Source organism: Photinus pyralis, unplaced genomic scaffold, assembly GCF_008802855.1.
Source record: "Photinus pyralis isolate 1611_PpyrPB1 unplaced genomic scaffold, Ppyr1.3 Ppyr1.4_LG3a, whole genome shotgun sequence".
Lineage (NCBI taxonomy): Eukaryota > Metazoa > Arthropoda > Insecta > Coleoptera > Lampyridae > Photinus > Photinus pyralis.
The window spans coordinates 863,632-885,033 of record NW_022170509.1 but is presented as its reverse complement, the minus strand read 5'-3'; the positions used below and the strand labels follow the sequence as shown (position 1 = coordinate 885,033).

At 38.4% G+C, this 21,402-nt stretch overlaps 1 protein-coding gene across 10 annotated transcripts in view; it reads left to right on the top strand.

Moving 5' to 3' along the window:
• LOC116165947 (myocyte-specific enhancer factor 2) overlaps nt 1-17,328 on the top strand; it is a 58,099-nt gene extending 40,771 nt beyond the window's left edge. Inside the window, exons 1-6 of one of the 10 annotated variants that reach the window (XM_031480720.1) lie at nt 6,334-6,496; nt 9,589-9,767; nt 9,818-10,021; nt 10,322-10,480; nt 12,528-12,899; nt 15,424-17,328. In XM_031480720.1, the coding sequence (XP_031336580.1) occupies nt 9,714-9,767; nt 9,818-10,021; nt 10,322-10,480; nt 12,528-12,899; nt 15,424-15,948 (1,314 nt within the window). In that variant the 5' untranslated portion in view covers nt 6,334-6,496; nt 9,589-9,713 and the 3' untranslated portion in view covers nt 15,949-17,328. Of the gene's footprint in view, nt 1-6,333; nt 6,497-7,167; nt 7,422-7,553; nt 7,577-7,988; nt 8,439-9,588; nt 9,768-9,817; nt 10,022-10,321; nt 10,481-12,527; nt 12,900-15,423 lie in introns of those variants that run through there. The other 9 variants (XM_031480721.1, XM_031480723.1, XM_031480722.1 and 6 more) reach the window with 9 other exon arrangements.
• Nucleotides 17,329-21,402: the final 4,074 nt, after the last annotated feature.

The window sequence follows — 21,402 nt, the reverse complement described above, 5'->3', positions numbered from 1 at the left end:
CCCCAATTTGGTCTTCCCGTATGTCTGTAAATGGTCCAAAATTTCCGGATTACAAAGTCATAGCCCCATTTAAATTACTTATTCTGTTCAATTCAATTAATTTGTTACAATTCTTACAAACCATTTAGATTTAATCACTATATTGAAGAGATAAATGATACTGATGAATGTCTCCTTTTCCTTTTACGTCCCGTGATTCGTAGGACTAATTGTTTCATCAATCACCAGGTATTGTATTCTATATATGTGTAAATTCCTTAATTAAATAGTGCTCACATTTCTTCTTTGGCATGTCGGTAAATGTTACTCGCTTGTTAATAGCCGGCGGTCATAAGGTTATATAGCAGTTTTTTTTACTTTAATACAATAGAGGGGGAACAGCAGAAATTATGAGGTAATTAAAGCGCATCAATGCTCCGGCGGTTTTCATATTTTAATTAAAAAAGTTTCCACTTTGGAAAAGTGCTGGATAATATTGCGCTTTTTATTGGTTAAATGCGAACTTTCTTTGTGCTCGTGAAGCTTTTGTGTATAATTGCACAGATTTCTACTTTTTTTTAAATCGAGCTGCGCTCTCTTATTAGATCAAGTTACGTTATTGGTCCCTTTTTACTGCAAAGCGTTGTGTTTAATTTGATCTGGATTATTTAAACGGTCACTTATGTGATATCATTATTGCATCAGAAAATAACTGAAATGAAATGCCCATTTCGGTACCGTATCCCAAATTCCGAGGTGGTCATCATTCCCAAAATATACCCCTAGGCGCCACATTTATTTTTAAATTTCGATTCGGTTTGGTAGTACATATACAAATGAACTGATAAAAATTTGTGCTGATAAGTTACCTATTTTAAGAAAATGTACCTTAGATTAAGGGCTGTATTTTGGGGGTTCACATAAGCAATCGTATACCAAAATTTTTAGCGTATTTCGTTTACAAAATACCGTACAATGCTGAATTTCACCCAAGTCTTTCATGTAGAATCTTCTTTCAGTTTTTCCATACAATCACATCACTTGCCGTTTATGAATATCAAAAAATCGTACACCCAGCCGGTAATAAATATCATTTTACATCGTGAAAATTAGCAACTTTTAACAGAATAATTACGCTTTTTTGAAAGTTCTTTCTGTGCACTTTTAACTTCTTACACGATTTTTAGCAACCACGTTAATCATACTCTGCTACCATTAAAAAAAACATGAAACTTTTACAGAAAATGACAAAAAGTATTTATATTTTACAAAAAGCTATTTTATAACAGACACGTTGCCTGCGTTACAAAAGCAAATATGGGTAGTTCTTAATTACTAACAGTGCTACTAAACGCATTTGTGCATAATAGTTGATATACGGTTTATTTTTTGCTTTTTGGATAAATTGAAAAATTTGTGTGCACAAAAATAAAAAAAGGAAAAAAGTATTTTCCTGGGAACGATCATCCAACATAGGTAATACCTCCTTCCTGCCTATGGGAACTTGGCCCTCCCCCCCCCCCCCCCTTCAAAAGCGTATACCCGTACCTGCTTTTCACAACGACGACTCTGCCAACAACTGGGGAGGGTGTCGTCAGCGGAATAACCAAAATGAATAAGTAAAGCGTGGGAAGGGTGATTTGATTTAAAATGGGTCAAGACGTTAGGGATGATTCTTGGCCAAGTGTAATCCATTAAAGCTCGTTTTCGTAAACTATAGAAGCAGACAAAAATATGAACACAAATGTTTGCATAGACACAAATACACAAGGGCATCCAGGCAAAGCCTTTCGAAGTTTTCCCAACCGAGTTTGGTGCATAAATAACCATTTTCAAGGCAATACTTTGGAAACACAATAGACACGAACACCCTGTATCTAAGAGTTATCTGTGACCGGGTCGCTTGATTCAACTGACATAACGCTTACTCAACACTTAATGTTAACGCATACCTAATCAACAGACGATTGGGCGCGTCGGCGTCGTCCCGTCTTGATCCATGAAAAATGAGTTCATTTAGGATGAATCGTATCTATGGAAAATTGACATCCGAATGTCATCGGCAATATAATCTCGATGGAATTGTTAATGTATTTTGTTTGTATGCTAATTGAAATTCGTATAATTGTAATTAAAGGCTTATCTTTCGTTGGTAATAAAAGTGGTAATCTATACTTCCACTTTCAATGTAAACAAAGCTGTCTGCATAGAATGAAGTATGCATAGGAAGTAGAAGATCTAAAAATAAAACTATATTGCAAAAACGTGAAGATTTTAATGTAAACTAATTAACTATGCAAGATTTATTTTACTAGTGGGGTTTATTAACTCGCAACATTTTGGCCGTATTATCAGGAAATGATATGAATTTTATAAAAACAAAGAAAGAGACGAAATGAGCGTGAACCGATTATTAGAGAGAGATAGTAGACGTTGACATTAAGATCATCACTGACCTATGAGTCGCTTCGATATGATTATTGCTGAATAGTAAATGTTGGTATAACCAGAATTTAAAAGAGTTATTTATCGAGTTATGACTACAAACTTTTGTTACTGTAAAAATATCAAGGACATTTGAATATCTGCTGGAGATGACAAAAAGCAAACACAGATAAGAAAATATTTGTTAAAAAATCGTGTAAGAAAAAAAGTTATCTTTCCAAAATTTGGCCTGCTGCTGCTATACTTAATCAGCATTGTATTTCATTATAAACATTCAGATGCGGTTATCACCCAGACCAAATCAAAAAGTGCTAATTAGTTAACTCTTACTGTACTGTATAGACCCTTCATAAAGTTTTCACTGCTCAGCGATTCTTCAATTGTACCTATCTTCACCTTTCTAGGAAGTAAAAAATTTACTTATCACTTTACCAACTAGTGTGTTTGCTCAGCACATAGTTAATTAGATTAAATAACGTCGTCTGTTTTAGTTGATTTCACCAAAAAATTAATTGTGAACATCCTAATACTTCTAAACGCATGGTAATTCTATGTCTAAACGAGAATCAAGTTATCTGAAAATTGCAATAATGGTACTTTGAAGAAACATTAAATCCTTTGGATTCTACATATTTTGGGGTTTACATAAAGTCTCCTTTGCCAACCTTATATTTCATATGAAGATGAATTAGAAGACTATATTTGTTACTTTTACGTTCAAAAACCGCCAGATATCCAATTTCGATTTTGTGTAACCCCTTGGGATAGGCATTTTGAAATTTTTATGTGTTGCCATGTATACGATGCGAGCTTAGACGCGTACTGAATTATATGGCTCGATACGGTAGTAACGTTGAGTGATGGAATCAGGCCTTTCTTCAACAATAGTATGGAAAGGTGTCAGGTTTTTATGTAGGGTATCGTTATCCAAACGGTTGTAGGAAAACTCGCTCCACGGTAAATTCCTGCGAACATACAGAAAACGCACTTTTTCGGTAAAATTCATTATAACGACTGATTGCACCGTCAAATTTAATTAAGGTTTAGGGTTACACATTGGTAACGATCAGTGGCGGATTTTCCATAAGGCACAGTAGGCCCGGGCCTAGGGCGGCCAGAGATTAGGGGCGGCCAATCGTCACTGATGATAACAAGAAATGACTCAGACTCAGAGTACGTACCTGAATATTCTAAAGTGAAAAGTTGTTGCTCACTGATTTTGCTGTGCTTAAGTGCAGACGAGTTTTGTAGCAATGTGAAATACCTACTCATTATACCTGTATGAGAATAAACCTATAGTTAAATTAGTTAAATAAATAAAACCTGGCTAAAACCTTAGAAAGTATTACGAACTATTATAGCAGAGTTAGCAGCTGTTATAGTAAGAGTTAACTAAATTAAAATTTCTCAATCGATTTTAAAAGTTGGCAATAAAGTAAATTCATTATGTACCTAGTCTATATGATTTGTACTAAGACAGGGGCGGCTACGTGGCCTGGGGCCTAGGGCGGCCAAGACTGCAAATCCGCCACTGGTAACGATTGTCGCAACAATTTGCAATTGAGTCAATGGAGTGCATACAGGAAACAGGATATGTATTTTCCTTAAACTTGAACAAGATATTTTCAATACTGATAGTGACAGCAAATTTTCCGAGGAGCAAACCTTCCGGAGACGAATTTTCCGGAGCAAATCTACTGGGGCGAATGTACCGTCCACGTTCCAAATTCTATCACCTCATGTACATGCAATTTCGTTAGTTGATCAGTTTTTCAAATTCAATGTAGGAAAAAAAATCTTCTGTAATGTATTAGCAATTTTCAAGTGAACTTAATTCAGCTGTCTGTTCGGATAAGGTCCGAGATTGAAGCATCCAGACATCACGATGCGTTGACCGTTGAAGTCACTTTCACAAAGCCACTCAAAAATCGCTGTAAATGTAACCAATAAGTCCTTTCAGCATTGTTTGTGCCCTTCAACTATACATTTTTTACATTATTGTCTGAAAGAAGAAAGAGAAAATTCTTCCTTTTTTATTATGAAGAATTGAATTAGATCTACTCTACTATGCGGTTCCGCATTATGTGTTTCTGGCGATATTTTCTCATATCTACAGGATGTTATTTCACCGTACACTTTTCAATTTAACCTTTAACTTATATTACAAATTTGAGCTAAATATCTCAAAAACTGCAGGAGAGAAAATCGTGAAATTATTAACCTCGTGTAGATCGGTAACGAACCATTTGCGGGCCTATGTTTGTATGAACTTTTAATCATAAAATAAACCAATTCAATTAGCCCCTTTCGTATGTTTGGGAACACCCTGTCTCTGTTGTCCACTTGACTGTTAGTTACGCAGAAATTTGCTTACGAAAATGATCTAATTTTATTGCGTAATACTTCCTTCATTCCCACTTCTTGCTTTACTGTAACCCACGAAATGACCTTACCTTTTCCGTCCGTTTGTCTGTCGATCCCACCTTCGCTGTATCATTGACGGTTTGTATATGCGCGTCTGTCTACTGGTACATGTTGACTAAGCATCTAGACGACAAATTGATTTTGGACTTATTGTTAATATCTGTCCGTCTGCCCTTTACTGGCGGACGTGCTGTAAATCAGCTTCCTCATTCGGTAGCTAGTACAGATTCTCGATAAATCTTATGTAACAAATAACCATACGGCAATCCTGATCCGTATTCAAGACTTCTTAGAGCAAGCGAAGTGTAGCTTTCAGTGCTTTGTTTGAATATGAAATTATTTCCTTAGTTTTGTTATTTGCCACCTATGATTGAAAAATGGCGATGCAAGACACTAATTAGGTCTCTGGGAGTTCTCAAAGGTCCAGGAAGCTCCATGGGAAACTTAGTGACCCCGCTCACCTCAATTTGGTCGCCCTTGTCATCTGCAGAAGATTAAATATTAAATGCATCAGGGAATTTTAGGTGCTTTTCTCATTACTTGAAAGTAATTATCTGACTGCTCCGTCAGTTTGTATATTGGTTCACGCTAGCTCAGCTTCTAGACGTTTTATCAACTTACATGCCCAAAATCATGATTTATGCATATGTATTTGAGTATGTCCGTCTGTCTGCATGTCCTCTTCCGACGTCGGAATTACGTTATGTGTGTACTGATTGTACATAATAAATTTAGTTTTCTAAAATCTACCGATCCGCGTGAGTGGGTTGTGCTGGCACGCCCACGTGTGGGTTTCCATAAATTTCTTATTATTACAACCCAAAAACCTCAATCGTATTGAGTACATAAAGAACCCTTAGTCGGAGAATGGTCCCTAAACTATTCATATTACGAGTTTATAGAAAATTGTTAACAATCTAGGGGGTATAAGTTGCGCTTTAAGAGATGGCGAGATTCCTTATTTCAAATGAAGGTAGCTGATGCCGTAATTATTGAATCTTGCCATAAGGGCTTTCAGTGTGTAAATACCGGGCGTTCGCGTGTGCCAAATTTAAGGGGGCTAAAGTCCCGTTTGCGACACTTTGAAAAAAACGCAATTCCTTGAATGTAACGCGGTTTTAAGCTCAAGCCAAACTAGTTGGCTCTCGTTCAAAACTCACGAAATTTCTATTCAATAGAGACGTTTGAAAGTATGGGTGAATAACCAAAATATTTCTATGGCATAAGTGCCGCGATTTAGGCATTTGATTTGTAATGGAGGTTTTTCGTGATTCGGGCGGTTAGAGTTTGGAACGACACGTATTAATAGATATTTCCGTTTGTTTATGTCTATAATTAACAGTAAAAATTGTTCGAGCAACGCCGGTTGCGACTTACACAGGTCAAAAATACCCAAAAAGCTGTGCTATAGGAGTACTGAAATAAAACTTATATTTTGAGCGTTGCTTTTATTCTCGATGAGAAGCTCCCGGACTTTGTGGTTAGTGGGCATCCGTGCTTTGAGCGGGCCGTCGAACGTCGGCTTCGACGGCCCGCAACCCCTAACTTGTAAAAATCTCCACCTGTGCGTGTGTGCGCCCGTAGCCATAGCGCGAAGTGCGTGTGCTACTGGAGTAGTCGACGTTTTGCAATGTTTGTTTTCTTACAGGTAGAAAATGTAATAAAATCGGTTCTGGGTTTTATTTAGATGTAGATTAGGGTTTAGGTATAAGCGGCGCGCACGTAAATCTCTTGTAAAATTTTGTAAGTAAAATTGAAGAGCATGCGTCGTTTTGCTAAAGGATGGCGTCGAGGGTAAGCAATCTGTATTAGAGTATAAAATGTTAGGGTCAGATCAGAGGAGCGGCGTCGAGGGGAAAAGAAATTCGACGACGCACTTGGCTGTTTCATCGCTCCTTAAAAGGTATGGGTACTTGAGAAGGGGTCTCGTCGCAGCAGCCGCCGCCGCCGTCGCCGTTGTGCACGTTCGGCTATCAGTACATATGCCGTGCTCTAGTTATCGCTACTACAAGCACATGGCTTTGGAAAGGTGACTAACCGGTAACCAAAAGCTGGACAGTTGAGATCGGGAGGTAGGGAATGCGTTATTACTCGACCAGGCGCTGTTTAACCATGAGTCAACCTCAGCATCGCGACGCCCGCCTGGCCCCGGCCCGGGCCTTGTCACGCTTGCCGGCTGCACACGTGCCCACGGCTATCTTTAGCTCATGGCCCCTTACGTAGATTTTTTTCTTAAAGCTTCTGGCACAAGTCTCTTAATTATGAAACAGAAATCTCTACGGTTTTATGAGGAATAGGTAATGGAAATGAGACGACTCCTGTGTTGCGTATTAACTCGTGTAATTAGTCCTTTCGGTTTCTTTATTCGTTGTTTGGGTTTCAATCAGTCGAGAGAAAACTGATTTGCGTTTGGACGGCGGGTGCACGGGAGCGGCGCGAGAACACGTGCACAAGTTTTCGTCGCGGGGTCAGGGGTAAGCTGGGGCACCGTCGGGAGGGGACTTGACGTCCAGCATCCCTGTTCGTAAGTGCATCTATAGCCAACGCAAGCGACGCCGCGGCCGACGTCTGAGGTAAGCCATCCCAGGAAAGCGCAGATTTATTTTAAACTTGATAATTATTTTTGGGGTGCAATGCATGCTTCGCGCATCGCGAATCTATTGCGTGTGGTCGACCTTGTTAAAAACGGTGTTACCGTCACCATGGAAACTGCTAGATCCCTGTGCATGTGAGTGCTTTCTTGACCCTTGACCTGTTAACCCTTTCGTTGGTAGAAGTGCTGCCTTTAGAAGGGTGTCGTAGATGCCGATGTGTCACGGGTGTTGATTAAAGGTTCCAAGTAACCAAAGACAGCTGTGAACGCAGGGAGTTAGCGGAAATCCGGCAGCGATCCACCTCTGTTAGTTTACAGCTTCCCTCGTCGATTTTCTTCGTCTTAAAAAAAATAAACGCTCATCTCCAGACTTCGCCGCGCGTCCACGGAGAGTGCCCTAATTGCGTTGTAAAATGTTAGTTAATTAGTTGGTTTATTCCTTTGGCATCGCACCAATTACGTACGTCACCGGCAAGAAGGTCTTTATAAGTGCGTCCGTGGAAGTTGCAGATTCGGGAATTAAATTGAATTAGCAACGCGTTATCAATGTTTTTCAATGTCTCTCCCGCGTTTACATTGTTCACAGGGTTATCATTCGATATTTACTTTATAAGTTTAAGGTCTTTGGGTGCGCTTTGTTGAAAACACGTGACGGGAAATTTTGAATTGCGTTCGCTTTTGGCGGATACTCGTCGGAGGCGAAGGGCGGGGGAGTCTCGCTTTCAGATACCCCACACGTTATCAGTATCACCAGCTGACTTCAGAAACGTCGCGCTGTTCATCTGAAACATTGGTTCATACGGTTCGTGACGTTGGTACGCGCAAAACCAATCCGTAGCCGCCTCCGTTGGCGGGTATCAAGGTATCTACTGAACTTGGCATGAGTTTTCTACCGGGACTGGAATAGTCTTATTCGTTGTGCGTAAGGAAATTAGGTACTTCTTGTGCTGTGCGCGTTTTAACAGTGATGCGGCCTTTACAAAATTTCCCATTCTCGGTAAGTCCGCCTTATCTATGTAAATGCCTTCTGAACTTCTAACCTTGTGAATACATAAAAACTTAATAACAAAGAAACGTCTATTCGAGATCTTTTCCGAACTGTAAAATATTTATGTTACTCGTGATACAAATATTTGGACAGGAGTAATATCTCGCGTATATGTCAAATTTGCGTTTTGAAAAAAATTACCTGAGTATCCTTGGTAATTGTCCCGGTTGCTCCCGTACTGTACACTTTCATTATTAATTTAGCAATAGTCGCAATCTCGAATATTTCGTAAATAATTAATTAGTTACGTATTTCGCAAGGGACCCCGATAACATATTTTAAAAAGAGCGTTAAAATATTGTTGTTTTTAAGTCCACCCAAACACCTCACCTGTACCTACTTACTTGAAAGAATCGGTTATCAATTCTTAGCGCCTATATTTTTAGTTGCACCTGTTTAACTTCGAAATAATTACACAACGCCGCAAATCCTCCGAATATTGTTCATTGACGTTAAAGCGTGTGGTAAATAAATCGATTCTTACGCGCTTTACGCTCGATGTAGAAGTAGGACTAAGGAAGCGAGCGCACTATTTACAGTATTTCATTTACTGGCACTTAACACCTCGTTCTATATATAAATATTCCGATTTTAATGATATGTAACTGGCTAATACCGTGCAATTCCGTTTTTCCCTACTCGGAAATGATATGTAATATTGACGAATTAAAAATAGTACCGCGTAGGCTATTTTGAGCGGCATTGTTATTAAGATTTATATAGATCGTGGTAATACTTTTTCCTCACTTGACTCTAATTTATTGTTAATGCCGAACCGTCGCCAGGTAACTTGAGGAAATATGTCCGCAAAGTACGATCGTAATTAATTCCCTAAATAAGGAGTAAGTTACCAAATTATAAAAGAATCGGATAAATAAAATAAAATTGTTAGTGGGTGGCGCTAGCGGTACAGGTAAAACGCGTAGGAGGGCCACGCGCCGGCCTTGCTCGCCCCGTTGATCGATCGATTTCTACCCCTATTTGAATCGGGTCACTGTGTTTGCGGGTGGCCCGTATCTACCCTTATCAAGCGCCATTGCGTCTTCGCAAAATAAAAGAATCAAAAATCCCAATGTGACATAATGTCTCCATGTTTCAGATTACTGACGTTTGAAGAAACCGCCGACGTTCCTCGCCGTAACAGTTACGCTAAAAAGCGCTCGCGGCTCTGGCCAAAATCATTACTAGACACGAGTTTCACGTACGCTTTTCAAAATTGCTACCATGGGTCGTAAAAAAATACAGATATCCAGAATCACAGACGAACGGAATCGACAGGTAAACGCGCACCCCATGGCGGCAGTCTGTTTCACACTTTCAAATTAAAGGTAACCTTCAACAAGCGAAAATTTGGTGTAATGAAGAAGGCGTACGAATTGTCCGTTCTGTGCGACTGCGAAATCGCCCTTATCATATTTAGCAGTAGTAATAAGCTGTACCAATATGCCAGTACCGACATGGACAAGGTTCTTCTTAAATACACAGAGTACAACGAGCCACACGAATCGCTCACCAATAAGAACATTATCGAGGTACATCAAATCCAGCAGCAACTGTGGCTGATAATTGGCTGATGCAAACACCGATAACTAATGTTTGATTTGTGCTAATATAGTTATTCACCTTATCAATCTAACACTTATTCTATATGTTAGTGCTTCTTATTATTTTTAGTTATCGATTTTATTGCATTTGCCTAATATTTTCACTGTTGTTGCTTAAATAAAAACCCCCATAACGTGAGCGTACATGAATGATAGGATGTGTGAGCTATGGTGCAAGTTCCCCTTACTGTTTGTGATTCCATGAACTGTGTCCACTGACACTTGCAGGCACTTAATAAGAAGGAGCATAAAAACGGAGTTATGAGTCCCGACAGTCCAGAACCAGAGACGGAGTACCAGCTAACACCAAGGACCGAGGCAAAGTACAGCAAGATCGACGAGGAATTTCAAATGATGTTGCAACGTAACCAAATAAACGGCCAGAGGGTACGTACCAATCTACCTAATTAATGATCGCCTTCACAAAATTGCCCGTCACTATCAATAAAATGCCTATAGTTTATACTATACAGATATAGTATTTCGTATTTTCAATACGTCGGGTCGAGTTCCCATACTAGTCCAGTCACTCGGGCCGTAGCTCGACTTTCCGTGAACCAGAAAAAGACGCAAAAGACAGGATAAAATTATTTTTCACAGCTGCAAGATACATCCAGCGGCGGTTTATCCACTATGTGCATAATGGCGCAAGATAATAATTTTTAACTGATACTATGTCTTGGTTTCGATAGGTATTTTAATTAATGATTGTGGGTATGACAGTTGGGTAACCATAAGGGCCCGGTGCACATGAACTGCAAAGTAAACGGGACGCCGAGGTTGGTTTCTATGAACATAGTCAGAAATACGTTGGGAGTAATGGGGCAATGCACATGGGACGCCTATACCTTTCAGATATTCTGCCCCATTACTCCCAACTATCTTGATAGAAAACAATCTCGACGTCCCGATCAGTTTGCAGCCCATGTGCACCGGGCCTAACAGAAACGAAGTCTGTTAAATCGACGCCAAGTTGGGGCCTAACGCTACTTAGAAGTGAAATTTTGTTTGGGACTTTTTCTACTCTACAAGTCCAACGTTTCGGTTTTTTGGGCCACCATCAACTTTATTTTTTTAACATAAGGACCTGCATTTTTTATTTTGTATTTTGAAAGATCTCGTCATTCCGAAATATACACGTACAACACTTGCCTAGTTAATAAACGCTACCATCCTTAAATTGACAATAAAGCAAAGTTTTATGAACGTAATATATAATTTCATTTTTTTCTGAGCCATACTACATTCTTCCAGATTGGGCAACATTAACCTTCAAAGTAACTGCCCACTCTGGCCGCCTCCTGACTAGACAAGTCTTCCAGTTTGTTTTAACGTATTTGTTAATTAATTCATTCGTTCAACGTGCAGTACTAAAATTGCGAAGGATTACCGCCAAATAGTGGCGGTCCCAGGGGGGGGGGGGGGGCGTGGGGACCCCCCTCCCTGTTCATTTTGTTGATCAGATTTCTTTTATTTTTTTCCGTGTTGGGACAAAGTTCGGGTTTGGGCCTCTCCCTTTACCAAATCCTGGGACCGCTACTGCCGCCAAATGCATTGAAGCAGAATATGATTTTGATTTTACCTACTTGACAAAACCAAAAAATGTTATATTTTCGATATTTAATTAGTTTATTTGTATTATTTGTTTTTTGTTGATGTGTGATAATAAAACATTCTTAAGATCCAATCGTAAAAAATAACTGAAACTAATATTTCAAATTGAACGCTTTGTTTCATAGTCCCTCTATTTTTTGTGTAAATCTTGCTAAATTGTTAATGGTAGCATTTAGTATCTATACAAGTAATTTTTCAAAATGACAAGCACTTTTAAAAGATGAAATAAAACGTGTAGGTCTGTATTAAAAAAATAAAATTGATGATGACCCCAAAAAACCGAATCAAATTATACCAATGCCAGCTTGTAAGAAAGAAACAATTTCAAGTAACCAGAAAATACAAACAAAATTTAGGGAATTTCGGTTTTTTTCCGGTTATCTCCAAAACCATTCGCAATTCCTTTCTGGGCAGCGTAACACTCGGTCCTAAAATACGCAACTTGATCTTCATTTAACCTGCTTCGGACCATTTTTCCCGCGTATTTCCAAATACGAAATTGTTACAAAGCATATTCAAAAACGTTAATGCAATCAAAAATGAGTTGCTGTCCAGTTACCTTTGGATTTTTTGTTTACATGGGCAATCGTACTTAACTTGAACTTTCAAAGGCGACTCGACAGCAATTCATTTTTTTAACGTAGCTGAGAAAAAATTGAAAAAGAAACTCCTATTGTAAGACTTTGTAGTTCCCAAGCGAGCCCTTTGCGTATTTGATGAAATAAAATCAATATAAGAATACGTTCATTTTATTCACAGCGGCGGGCAAATGTAAATCACCATTAGCAACAACCATCTAATCTTTCTTTACCATTTGCAGCAGGTCAGTATGAGTGGATCAAATTATACACAGCCCGTTTCCGTGCCAGTTAATATAAGCTATGGAGAATCAGGTCTTCTACAGTCTAGTCCACAAATGGCACACACGAGCATCAGCCCGAGACCGTCATCTTCCGAAACTGACTCGGTCTATCCCAGCGGTGGAATTCTAGAGATGAGCAACGGATATCCTAACTCGGCGTCGCCGATGGGCGGGTCGCCATCGCCGGGGCCCAGTCCCGGTCCGGGATTAAGTTCCTCCAAACAGCAGCATAACAAGCAGCATTCTCCGGGACCACGTTCCAATTTGAGAGTGGTCATTCCTACACCTTTGGGACCGAGCCTGTCTTCGGATGAAGTGTCGTATAGCGAAGTGAGTACTGAGAGTGTCTGGCATTGGGTGCTTGTCGTACCCTTTGTTCGTATAGGTAAATGTAGGGTTGCCAACCTAGAGCCCCTTTAATATAAGACATTTGTTTGAATTATCCCTCCTTGTTGTATACTAACAATTGATAATGGCTTATGTAACTTTCTGTCTCGCTACACAATTAAAATGAATGCTTTATTTACTTGTAGGTGCTTTTCTAAAACACAGGCATCGCCTTCGTTATTTTTTCAATTTCTCATTCCCACTTATTGTTTGTCTATGGCTAAATAGCAAGGACATTTTTTAATTTGACGATCAGCTCAATTAATTTCTAACAAAAATAGGTGCTAAGGTCCAGTGTAAATAAAAAGTAGAAAAATTAAATAATTAACATTTACTGCCAAATATTGCAAGATTTACTAGCTTTTTGTTGACTTCCTTACTTCTCTAGGTTTTTTAGTATATATAGTCGAAAACAAATTAAATTCCGCATGGTGTATCAGAATTTAAATCAGTGTTGTTTTTCCTACAGTACTGTTGGGTATTGGAAAAGGTGCCGCTACTTTATGGCAAAGGGTTCTAAATGCTGCATGGTTCGTTCATACCAGTCATAAATTCCTTTCAACTGCAATACATTTATAATAATCATTTTAAGTAGGCCTTAGGGAGGGGTTTTCTGTGATGTATTATTGCACATTAAAATTTCGCCAAGGCACGAAGGGATTGCTGGGGGGGAAATGCAGTCCTTGACTAAACCTAAAATGGTCTTGGGCGTTTTTTAGAAATTCACCTTTGACTATTCAAATATATGGCTGTTTCATTTGTTTTATGTTTTGTTTGTTGTATATCATAATAAGAAGTAATTATTTATTTTCAAATTTTGCGCTCCTGGGCTCACGTCCCGAGTTCCTTTACATTAATTCGTTGCTGACCTTTTGACATAAGTGTTGACTCAGGTTGTTGCAAACTAGTTCTCTAGGTCTACTATATACTAGTGTTGTTGACAGCCATTTATGTCATTGGATTAATTAAGTAAAGATTACATTCATCCATTGCTTGCTTTATAGCGTGGCAGTATTCAGATAAAGTTGTTTTGTACTAAATGGAACTGGGATTATTTTTAGGTGCATGCCATCTCTGCTAGAGTGAATAGTCAAAATTGGTAGAGCCCCATATAACCTTTCTTATTAACCAAGATAGAGAAAAATTCATAGAAGGAAATCCCAAGTTTTGAAGTACATAATAATAATAATATATAATTTATTCCCCATAAAAAAAATCAAAACTCTACAAATCACACATGTTTTGTCTCCTATCATATGAATCCAATTTTACTTTTCATCATACTTTTGCAATTTTCTAGAAAATTTACACTTTCATTCATAATATCTCTTCAGATCTTTAAGTTTTTTCTCTGCCTCCATGCTATGAAACTAAGGCAAGAAAAATCTTTTGCAATGGGAGTGAATTGTTTTAGAATGATGTCTAAGAGAAACACGTCTGAACTTACATGTCTCAGCTCAGCATGCATGCAAATGTAATTTGTTCCCAACTGGAAACTTAGGTAACTAAAAGCGATCTAGATAGTTTTGAATATTTTCTTTTTGTCTCTCTGTCTATCCCTTGGAAAAACGAGAATTGGACCCAAATTGGCATGGCCGTTCGGAATCGTCAGAAAAAATGTAGGTCAGTCGGAAGATGATAAGGCTTTAATTTAGTCAGGATTGTTAGTATAGAAGTTTTTGGGTATGTAGTGTGTTCCAACTGAAATCGAAATCTTTGGATTAAATGGAACATTCTTTACTTTTTTTTGGAAAGAAAATGAAGCTTTAATTATGTGATACTACAAAGTATTAAACATTTACTTAGTGTAAACTGATACATTGTCAATAAGAAATTTTTAGAACAATTAATTTTTCCAAAAACTAACTAGAATTAAAAACAAAAGAATAACAATTAACAAATTATTTTTCAATCCACATAAAAAATACAAGAGATTAAAGTTCAAACGTCCCACTGGAAAGGAAGTTTATTGTTAGGTCTTTCGTCCAGATTAAGAGCGGCCTGTTGATTGGCGATTTTTTAGTTATAGTTAGTTGTCATTAATTATTTTCCGTCCATTTTTTCCAAATGTTGGATTGAGGATTAGTTTTTAATAAAAATGTTGTATTACCTAAGAAGAAAGAAAAGGATGAAGTTGAATCACACTGTATAAAGAATGAAAATTCACTTTTTGTTGTAATAGAGACCGTTGGCCATTGAAACGGTGTGTTAAGGCAATAGGCAAAGCCAAATCACGTTTTTCCTAAAAATCTGTTACAAATTTGGTGAGGGGCATTACTGTTTGTGTTTCGCGAAAAAAAAGTTGAAGCATCATAAGTACCAAATGTCTTATGTGTACTTGTTTAACACGCTTGCAACAAATCTGTTTATACTAAACTCAATCTTTTTTGTTAACTTTGTCAAAACAGGAATATGATTGAATTCCGAGCAATAATTTTTGACGGTTGGCGGCCCTAATTAGTAGTAGTATGTATTCCAGCATAATCGGACACAATCATCACTGAATACTCCTGTGGTGGCCTTGCAGACTCCCGGGCTTTCCAATTATTCTGGAAGCGGACTGTCGTCGTTTGGCGCTCAAGATTTCAGCATCGCGCCCGATATGGGATTGGGTCCCATATCTTGGAGCGGCCATCAAATTCCGACTTCACTCGCCCACAACAGTGGATTGCCACACCTGGCAGTCTCCAGCAGCACTCCACCTCCTTCTTCATCTCCACTACCTGTTAAAATCAAAAGCGAGCCCATATCACCACCGCGAGAGCATCATTTACACTTGGGTGCCGGTCTACATCATCCTCAGACACACAGCCTTAATTTGACCCAGAGTCACCATCCGCGACCCAGTTCGGCGGGGCAGTTAACACCAACTCCGGGAAGCGTGACACCAACCAATCTACCGTCACCTCCGGGACCACCGAGTAGTGCAGGTGATTATGATAACGGACCAATGCTCAAAAGGTCGCGCCTCGCGGATGGTTGGCCTTCTTAGACGCGTATGAAACACTCAAGTGCCATAGTGATATGCAGAGTGGTTTTCCAAACATGCTTTTTGCCAATGGTCATCCATGTGATAAACTCAAGAGTCAAGTAGAACAAATAAAGTAAAATATTTTATCGAAAATTGTAGTAATGCATCAGTGAATGACTTTTCTTTTTGTAGAAACTTAAACAAGATTTATATTAGAGTGAATTAGTGTGATGAGAGTGTGCGGTTTCAGTCAGCGACGGCAATTGAGCTGTCGCCACATCAGTTTTCATCTGATAAAAAAACATATACATATAGTGCCATTATTTTCTTGTAATTGTTAGTGTCTTTTTTATAAATGTTTTTAGATAAACAACATATTATTTGTATTGTACTTGTTAATTTAGCCTGGATGCAGTCACTAACATGAGACTAAGCAGGATATTTCTTGTATTGTACTGGTGCTTTCCCTGACCTGACCTGATCGAATGTACTCTGTCAACTGGCTGTTACCGCGGGCGGGTGAAAACGTCCAGCCGCCTGTTCATCTGTGTTAATTGTACTGCTTCCCTGATGGAACCTACGGTGTTCATTGTTGTAGCCTTTTCAATTTGTTTGTGATTTCAGAGTACGATATCTATTCTGTATATTACCTACACGGATTAAATTATTATACATTATATAATATACATATATTTTATCTACTGTTGTGTGCACAATCCTTGCACATAGTTTTGAAGTTTATGTCCGGGCCAAACCCGGCTATCCGTGTTCGGCGGATAACCCTATCTCCACTACACTACTGTAGGAATGCCTTACTCACAGTGCCTCGACAATATGTGTATGTAATCTATTCATGTACTGCATCACTGGATGTCTCAAATCATCGTAAGCCCGTTCGCAGCCTCCGTGTAGTTACAATGTCAATTCTTCACAGGGTAAAAAATGCTGCATCTATCGGTGCGAGCCGGGTGGACGATGGGTGCCGCTGCTTGTGCCTTCTTGTCAAAAACCCATAAACCTTTCCGGTCCCGAATTGGCTTCCGTGTTAACTGCACCACTGTTCTTCTGTATGTATGTTCTCATCGTTTATAAGCATTGTCGAATTGTCAGTTGACATAATTTTTGTTAGAGTCTTACCCCAGTGGAAACATTGAGCCTGAATTTTGAATGGACGAAATACCCAGCTACATTATGTAAATATGTTCCCTTTGTTGTAGCTTTGCCAGTGATAAAACTAGTTTTTTTATCAGTATGTTGTTATTATATTAATAAAAATCCATATCCACGGCATATATTGCGTCCATTTAACTTGGGCATTTTCAATCATGTGCAATATTAATCTGAAGTTTATTTATCTATGATGTATTAAATTTAAACCAAATAAAATTGTTTGTTACATTACTGAAGTATTGTTTTTATCGAAATCCAATTATGTATTTCCTAATTTTCTTTTTTCAGTTAAGTACAACATATTGTAAACTAAAATAAGAATGGATCAAATAAATATATTCGTACAATTGAGATATTATTTAACAATTTTCGTACATTCATCATCCATTTTTATTGTATCGTCTAAATTTATTTTAAAGTGATGGTTTGGAATTGTAACCAAGCTTAATTACCAAAACGACATCAGTTTTAGTTTGTTAAATCAGTGCTGATCTGGTATCTGTCTAATTGCAGAAATTAGGGTCGCCTTTCTTATTTTTAGCTTCTAGTTTGAGCTTTAGTGTGATTCACAGTTCAGTATTTGTCTTATGGAAGCAGCCAAATGTGTTGTGTCACAAAAGACTCTGGTTGGAGAGAGTACCAATCCAATTTCAAGGAAAGAAGCAATTTACCTGCAATTTCGCTAAACATTAGGTACTTTAACTTCAACAATATAGTGGCAGGTAAAGGAATTGTGACAACACTATGTAATTGCGCTGATTGTACTTTTAATCGCACTATAGGTGACTATTGCAATCACCGTTTTTTGGACATTTCAAAATTTCATCAAATGCCAACATTTTAGTAAAGAATACAATTTTTCCGTCAATGAATGTACGTACGTTTGTATTTTTCCAAGATAACTGCTTGGCGGATTTTGTTGAAATTTTTAATGTATATTAGAAATGCGGAAACGTTATTACGGGCCGGATTTTGAAAAAAAATGTTGGAGCGCCGCACCGCCACCGAACTTTTTTTGAAATAGCGACCCAATTTTTATACAATATCAGATGATCGAATAATTTCATTTGAAATTAACTACAAAGAAGCCGTCCAAAAGGGTTATCGCAACCCCAAGGTAATGGATATTCCCCTTTACAAACATCTCATCAAACATCATTGCCGGCCCGTGTGGCGCAGTTCAGTTGAAGCTGGACTGTGGTGCTAGGGTCCCTGGTTCGAATCCGGGTTCGGGCATGGATATTTGTAAATGTATAGTGGGTTGGGTTGATAGAGCAGCCTTGGCTGAAACCCCGCCCACTCAAAAATAAAGGCAAAATAAATAAATAAAAATCTCTGGAGGAAAACTCCCCCTTTTAGGGACCCCTGCATGGTCCTATCGACTTACAGGACAAAGCAGATCTTACCGACTCCATTAATGCCCTATAGCTTTCCCAGCGCCATACCCCAACTGGCCAGAGGTAACCCCATTAATTCCCACAAAATAACTAGGCGGTTGCCAGTCAGATGGTGGATGTACCAAGCAAGCAGCAACATCCTTGAGCACGCAACTGGAAACAACCAATAACACAAGACACCCAAACCCAGCACAGGGCTAGGTCAGATTGTCCAGGTTGGTGCCTGATATATCATGAGGGGACCACAATTTTTTGGAGTTCCATAATTTCTCTTTTACATTATCGTTTTTTAATGTTAATATCTGCACTGTGTATCACTAATTCGAATTTTAAAGTCCATTTGTAACACTAGGTGTATATATCGTATCGACTTGGGGTATATAATTTTATATCTGAGGTACCATAGGGGGCGTAAATGTTAGTAATGCAGTGATGCGCATAATGAAACGTAGTACACTTTAAAAAAGTAATTTTTTGAAAATAATGCTAATAAATAACCCGGCGTCGGGATGCGACGACCCCACCGCCCATCACCTTTTGGTGGTGCAATCAGTCACGCAGGGTAGCATCTGCAGTTGTAGCGTTTTCACGAAGTGATCCTATAGTAGTACCCATAAAACCCTCCCCTTAATAATAGAATCCCATGGCAAAGATAATTTGTACAATGCAAATGATGAAAAATTTAACAAAATTACTTACCTATATCAGAATAATATCAACTACCAAGTAAATGAAATATTGGAGAAGTGTGTACTACAGACGAAAAAAAGTAAAGGACAAAATGAAGAGGAATAGTCAACCGCAACAGAGGATTCAAAATAAAAGATTAATTAATGATTGTTTTTTGGACTGATGAATTGACAAATTTTTAAACCGACCCACACACGCACTAGCTATTTTTAAGGCGTTTTGGTAGCCGGCGATTCTGCTCAGCGTCCGTAAAACGCCGAGAAAGTCCCCATGTGTGGCAGTTTTCCTAATTCCTAAGGTAAATACGGGAGTAGTGTAGAGAACAACCTAAGACCTTCTGCAGGGACTTCTCTAAAAATTATGCGGGTCACTATGTAATTGGGCGCAAGCCTGTTGAGGGCCCAGAGCAAGAGAGAGACGGATAATTAATAAATATATAAAAAGATTTCCAATCCTACATACACAAAAAAATCTTTGGGATCGTGGTGTCGCAATAAGTCTAGCTGGAGGAGTGATAAGAAGCCAGCTCAGAAAATGTCTATGGGAATCTGCCCATGGACTAAGACAATCTAAGAAACTAATCCAGTATCAGACTTCTCAATAAAAAGTTATAGACGAAAAGAGACCAATTTCCAAAGAAAATTCAAAGGGCTGTAACTTTTGAACTAGTAGCCCAATCTTGGAACTGTTTGAAATTATGGATTCTACAGCTCACATTCTATAAGAAAAATTTTTTTCCGGGTCGATCTGAAACAATTTTTTTTGAGGGCCTCAAAAAAAGGCAGTGTACAACCTTCCTTTTTTACCAAAAATCGACTGCACCAAAATTTCTCGAGAAAACACTTTTTCTTATTAATTTTGGTGCGTAGAATCCAAAACAGTTCGTACTTTTTCTATCAGACTTCTCAATAAAAAGTTAGACTAGAAAAGAAACCAATTTCGAAAGAAAATTCAAAGGGCTGTAACTTTTGAACTAGTAGCCCAATCTTGGAACTGTTTGAAATTATGGATTCTACAGGCCACATCTTATAAGAAAAATTTTTTTCTGGGTCGATCTGAGACAATTTTTTTTGAGGGCCTCAAAAAAAGGCAGTGTATAACCTTCCTTTTTTACCAAAAATCGACTGCACCAAAATTTCTCGAGAAAACACTTTTTCTTATTAATTTTGGTGCGTAGAATCCAAAACAGTTCGTACTTTTTCTATCAGACTTCTCAATAAAAAGTTAGACTAGAAAAGAAACCAATTTCGAAAGAAAATTCAAAGGGCTGTAACTTTTGAACTAGTAGCCCAATCTTGGAACTGTTTGAAATTATGGATTCTCTACAGGCCACATCTTTGGGACCGTGGTGTCGCAATAAGTCTAGCTGGAGGAGTGATAAGAAGCCAGCTCAGAAAATGTCTATGGGAATCTGCCCATGGACTAAGACAATCTAAGAAACTAATCACTTTTCAGAAGACTGAAACCATCAACTCATTGCTAGGCATAGAAGTCTGCCTACATGGCTACATAGGCCCTGAGATAATCAGGGTAGCTAAGGATAACACATGTCGCATCTGCTTCAAGGAGGAAGACAACAAATCAGCCAATAGAAGAGTGTAATAACCATCTTGGATTATGTTCTTCTGGTACAAAGGATAGTGTTTGCCATGTTCTATATATAAAAAATGTTCCAAAACCCACTCGTGGGTATTGCCGCGTAACACAAAGTATTGAAACGATGCATCGTCATCGAAACTACACAAAATGTCGAATCTGTATATTGAAGTACATCCACGTCCAGAGAAAGAGAGGGGTTAAATTATAAATAAGTAAAATAAAGTTTCAAAGAACTTACCACACCACACATAAGAAAGTTGGCTATGAGCAGTCTGTGCAGTCACTGCGCATGTCCACATAATTTTTACCATGTGCGAAATGATTGCCTTTACTAGAAGCATCTGTGGTTAAAATTTCAAAGAAATATCTCCATAAATAAGAATGTTGTCACTGCGCATGCCCACATAATTTTTACTATGTGCAAAATGTTTGCCTTTACTAGAAGCATCTGTGGTTAAAATGTCAAAGAAATATCTCAATAAATAAGAAAGTTAGCATTGCGCATGTCCACATAATTTTTACCATGTGCGAAATCTTTGCCTTTACTAGAAGCATCTGTGGTTAAAAATTCAAAGAAATATCTCCATAAATAAGAATGTTGGCATTGCGCAGTCACTGC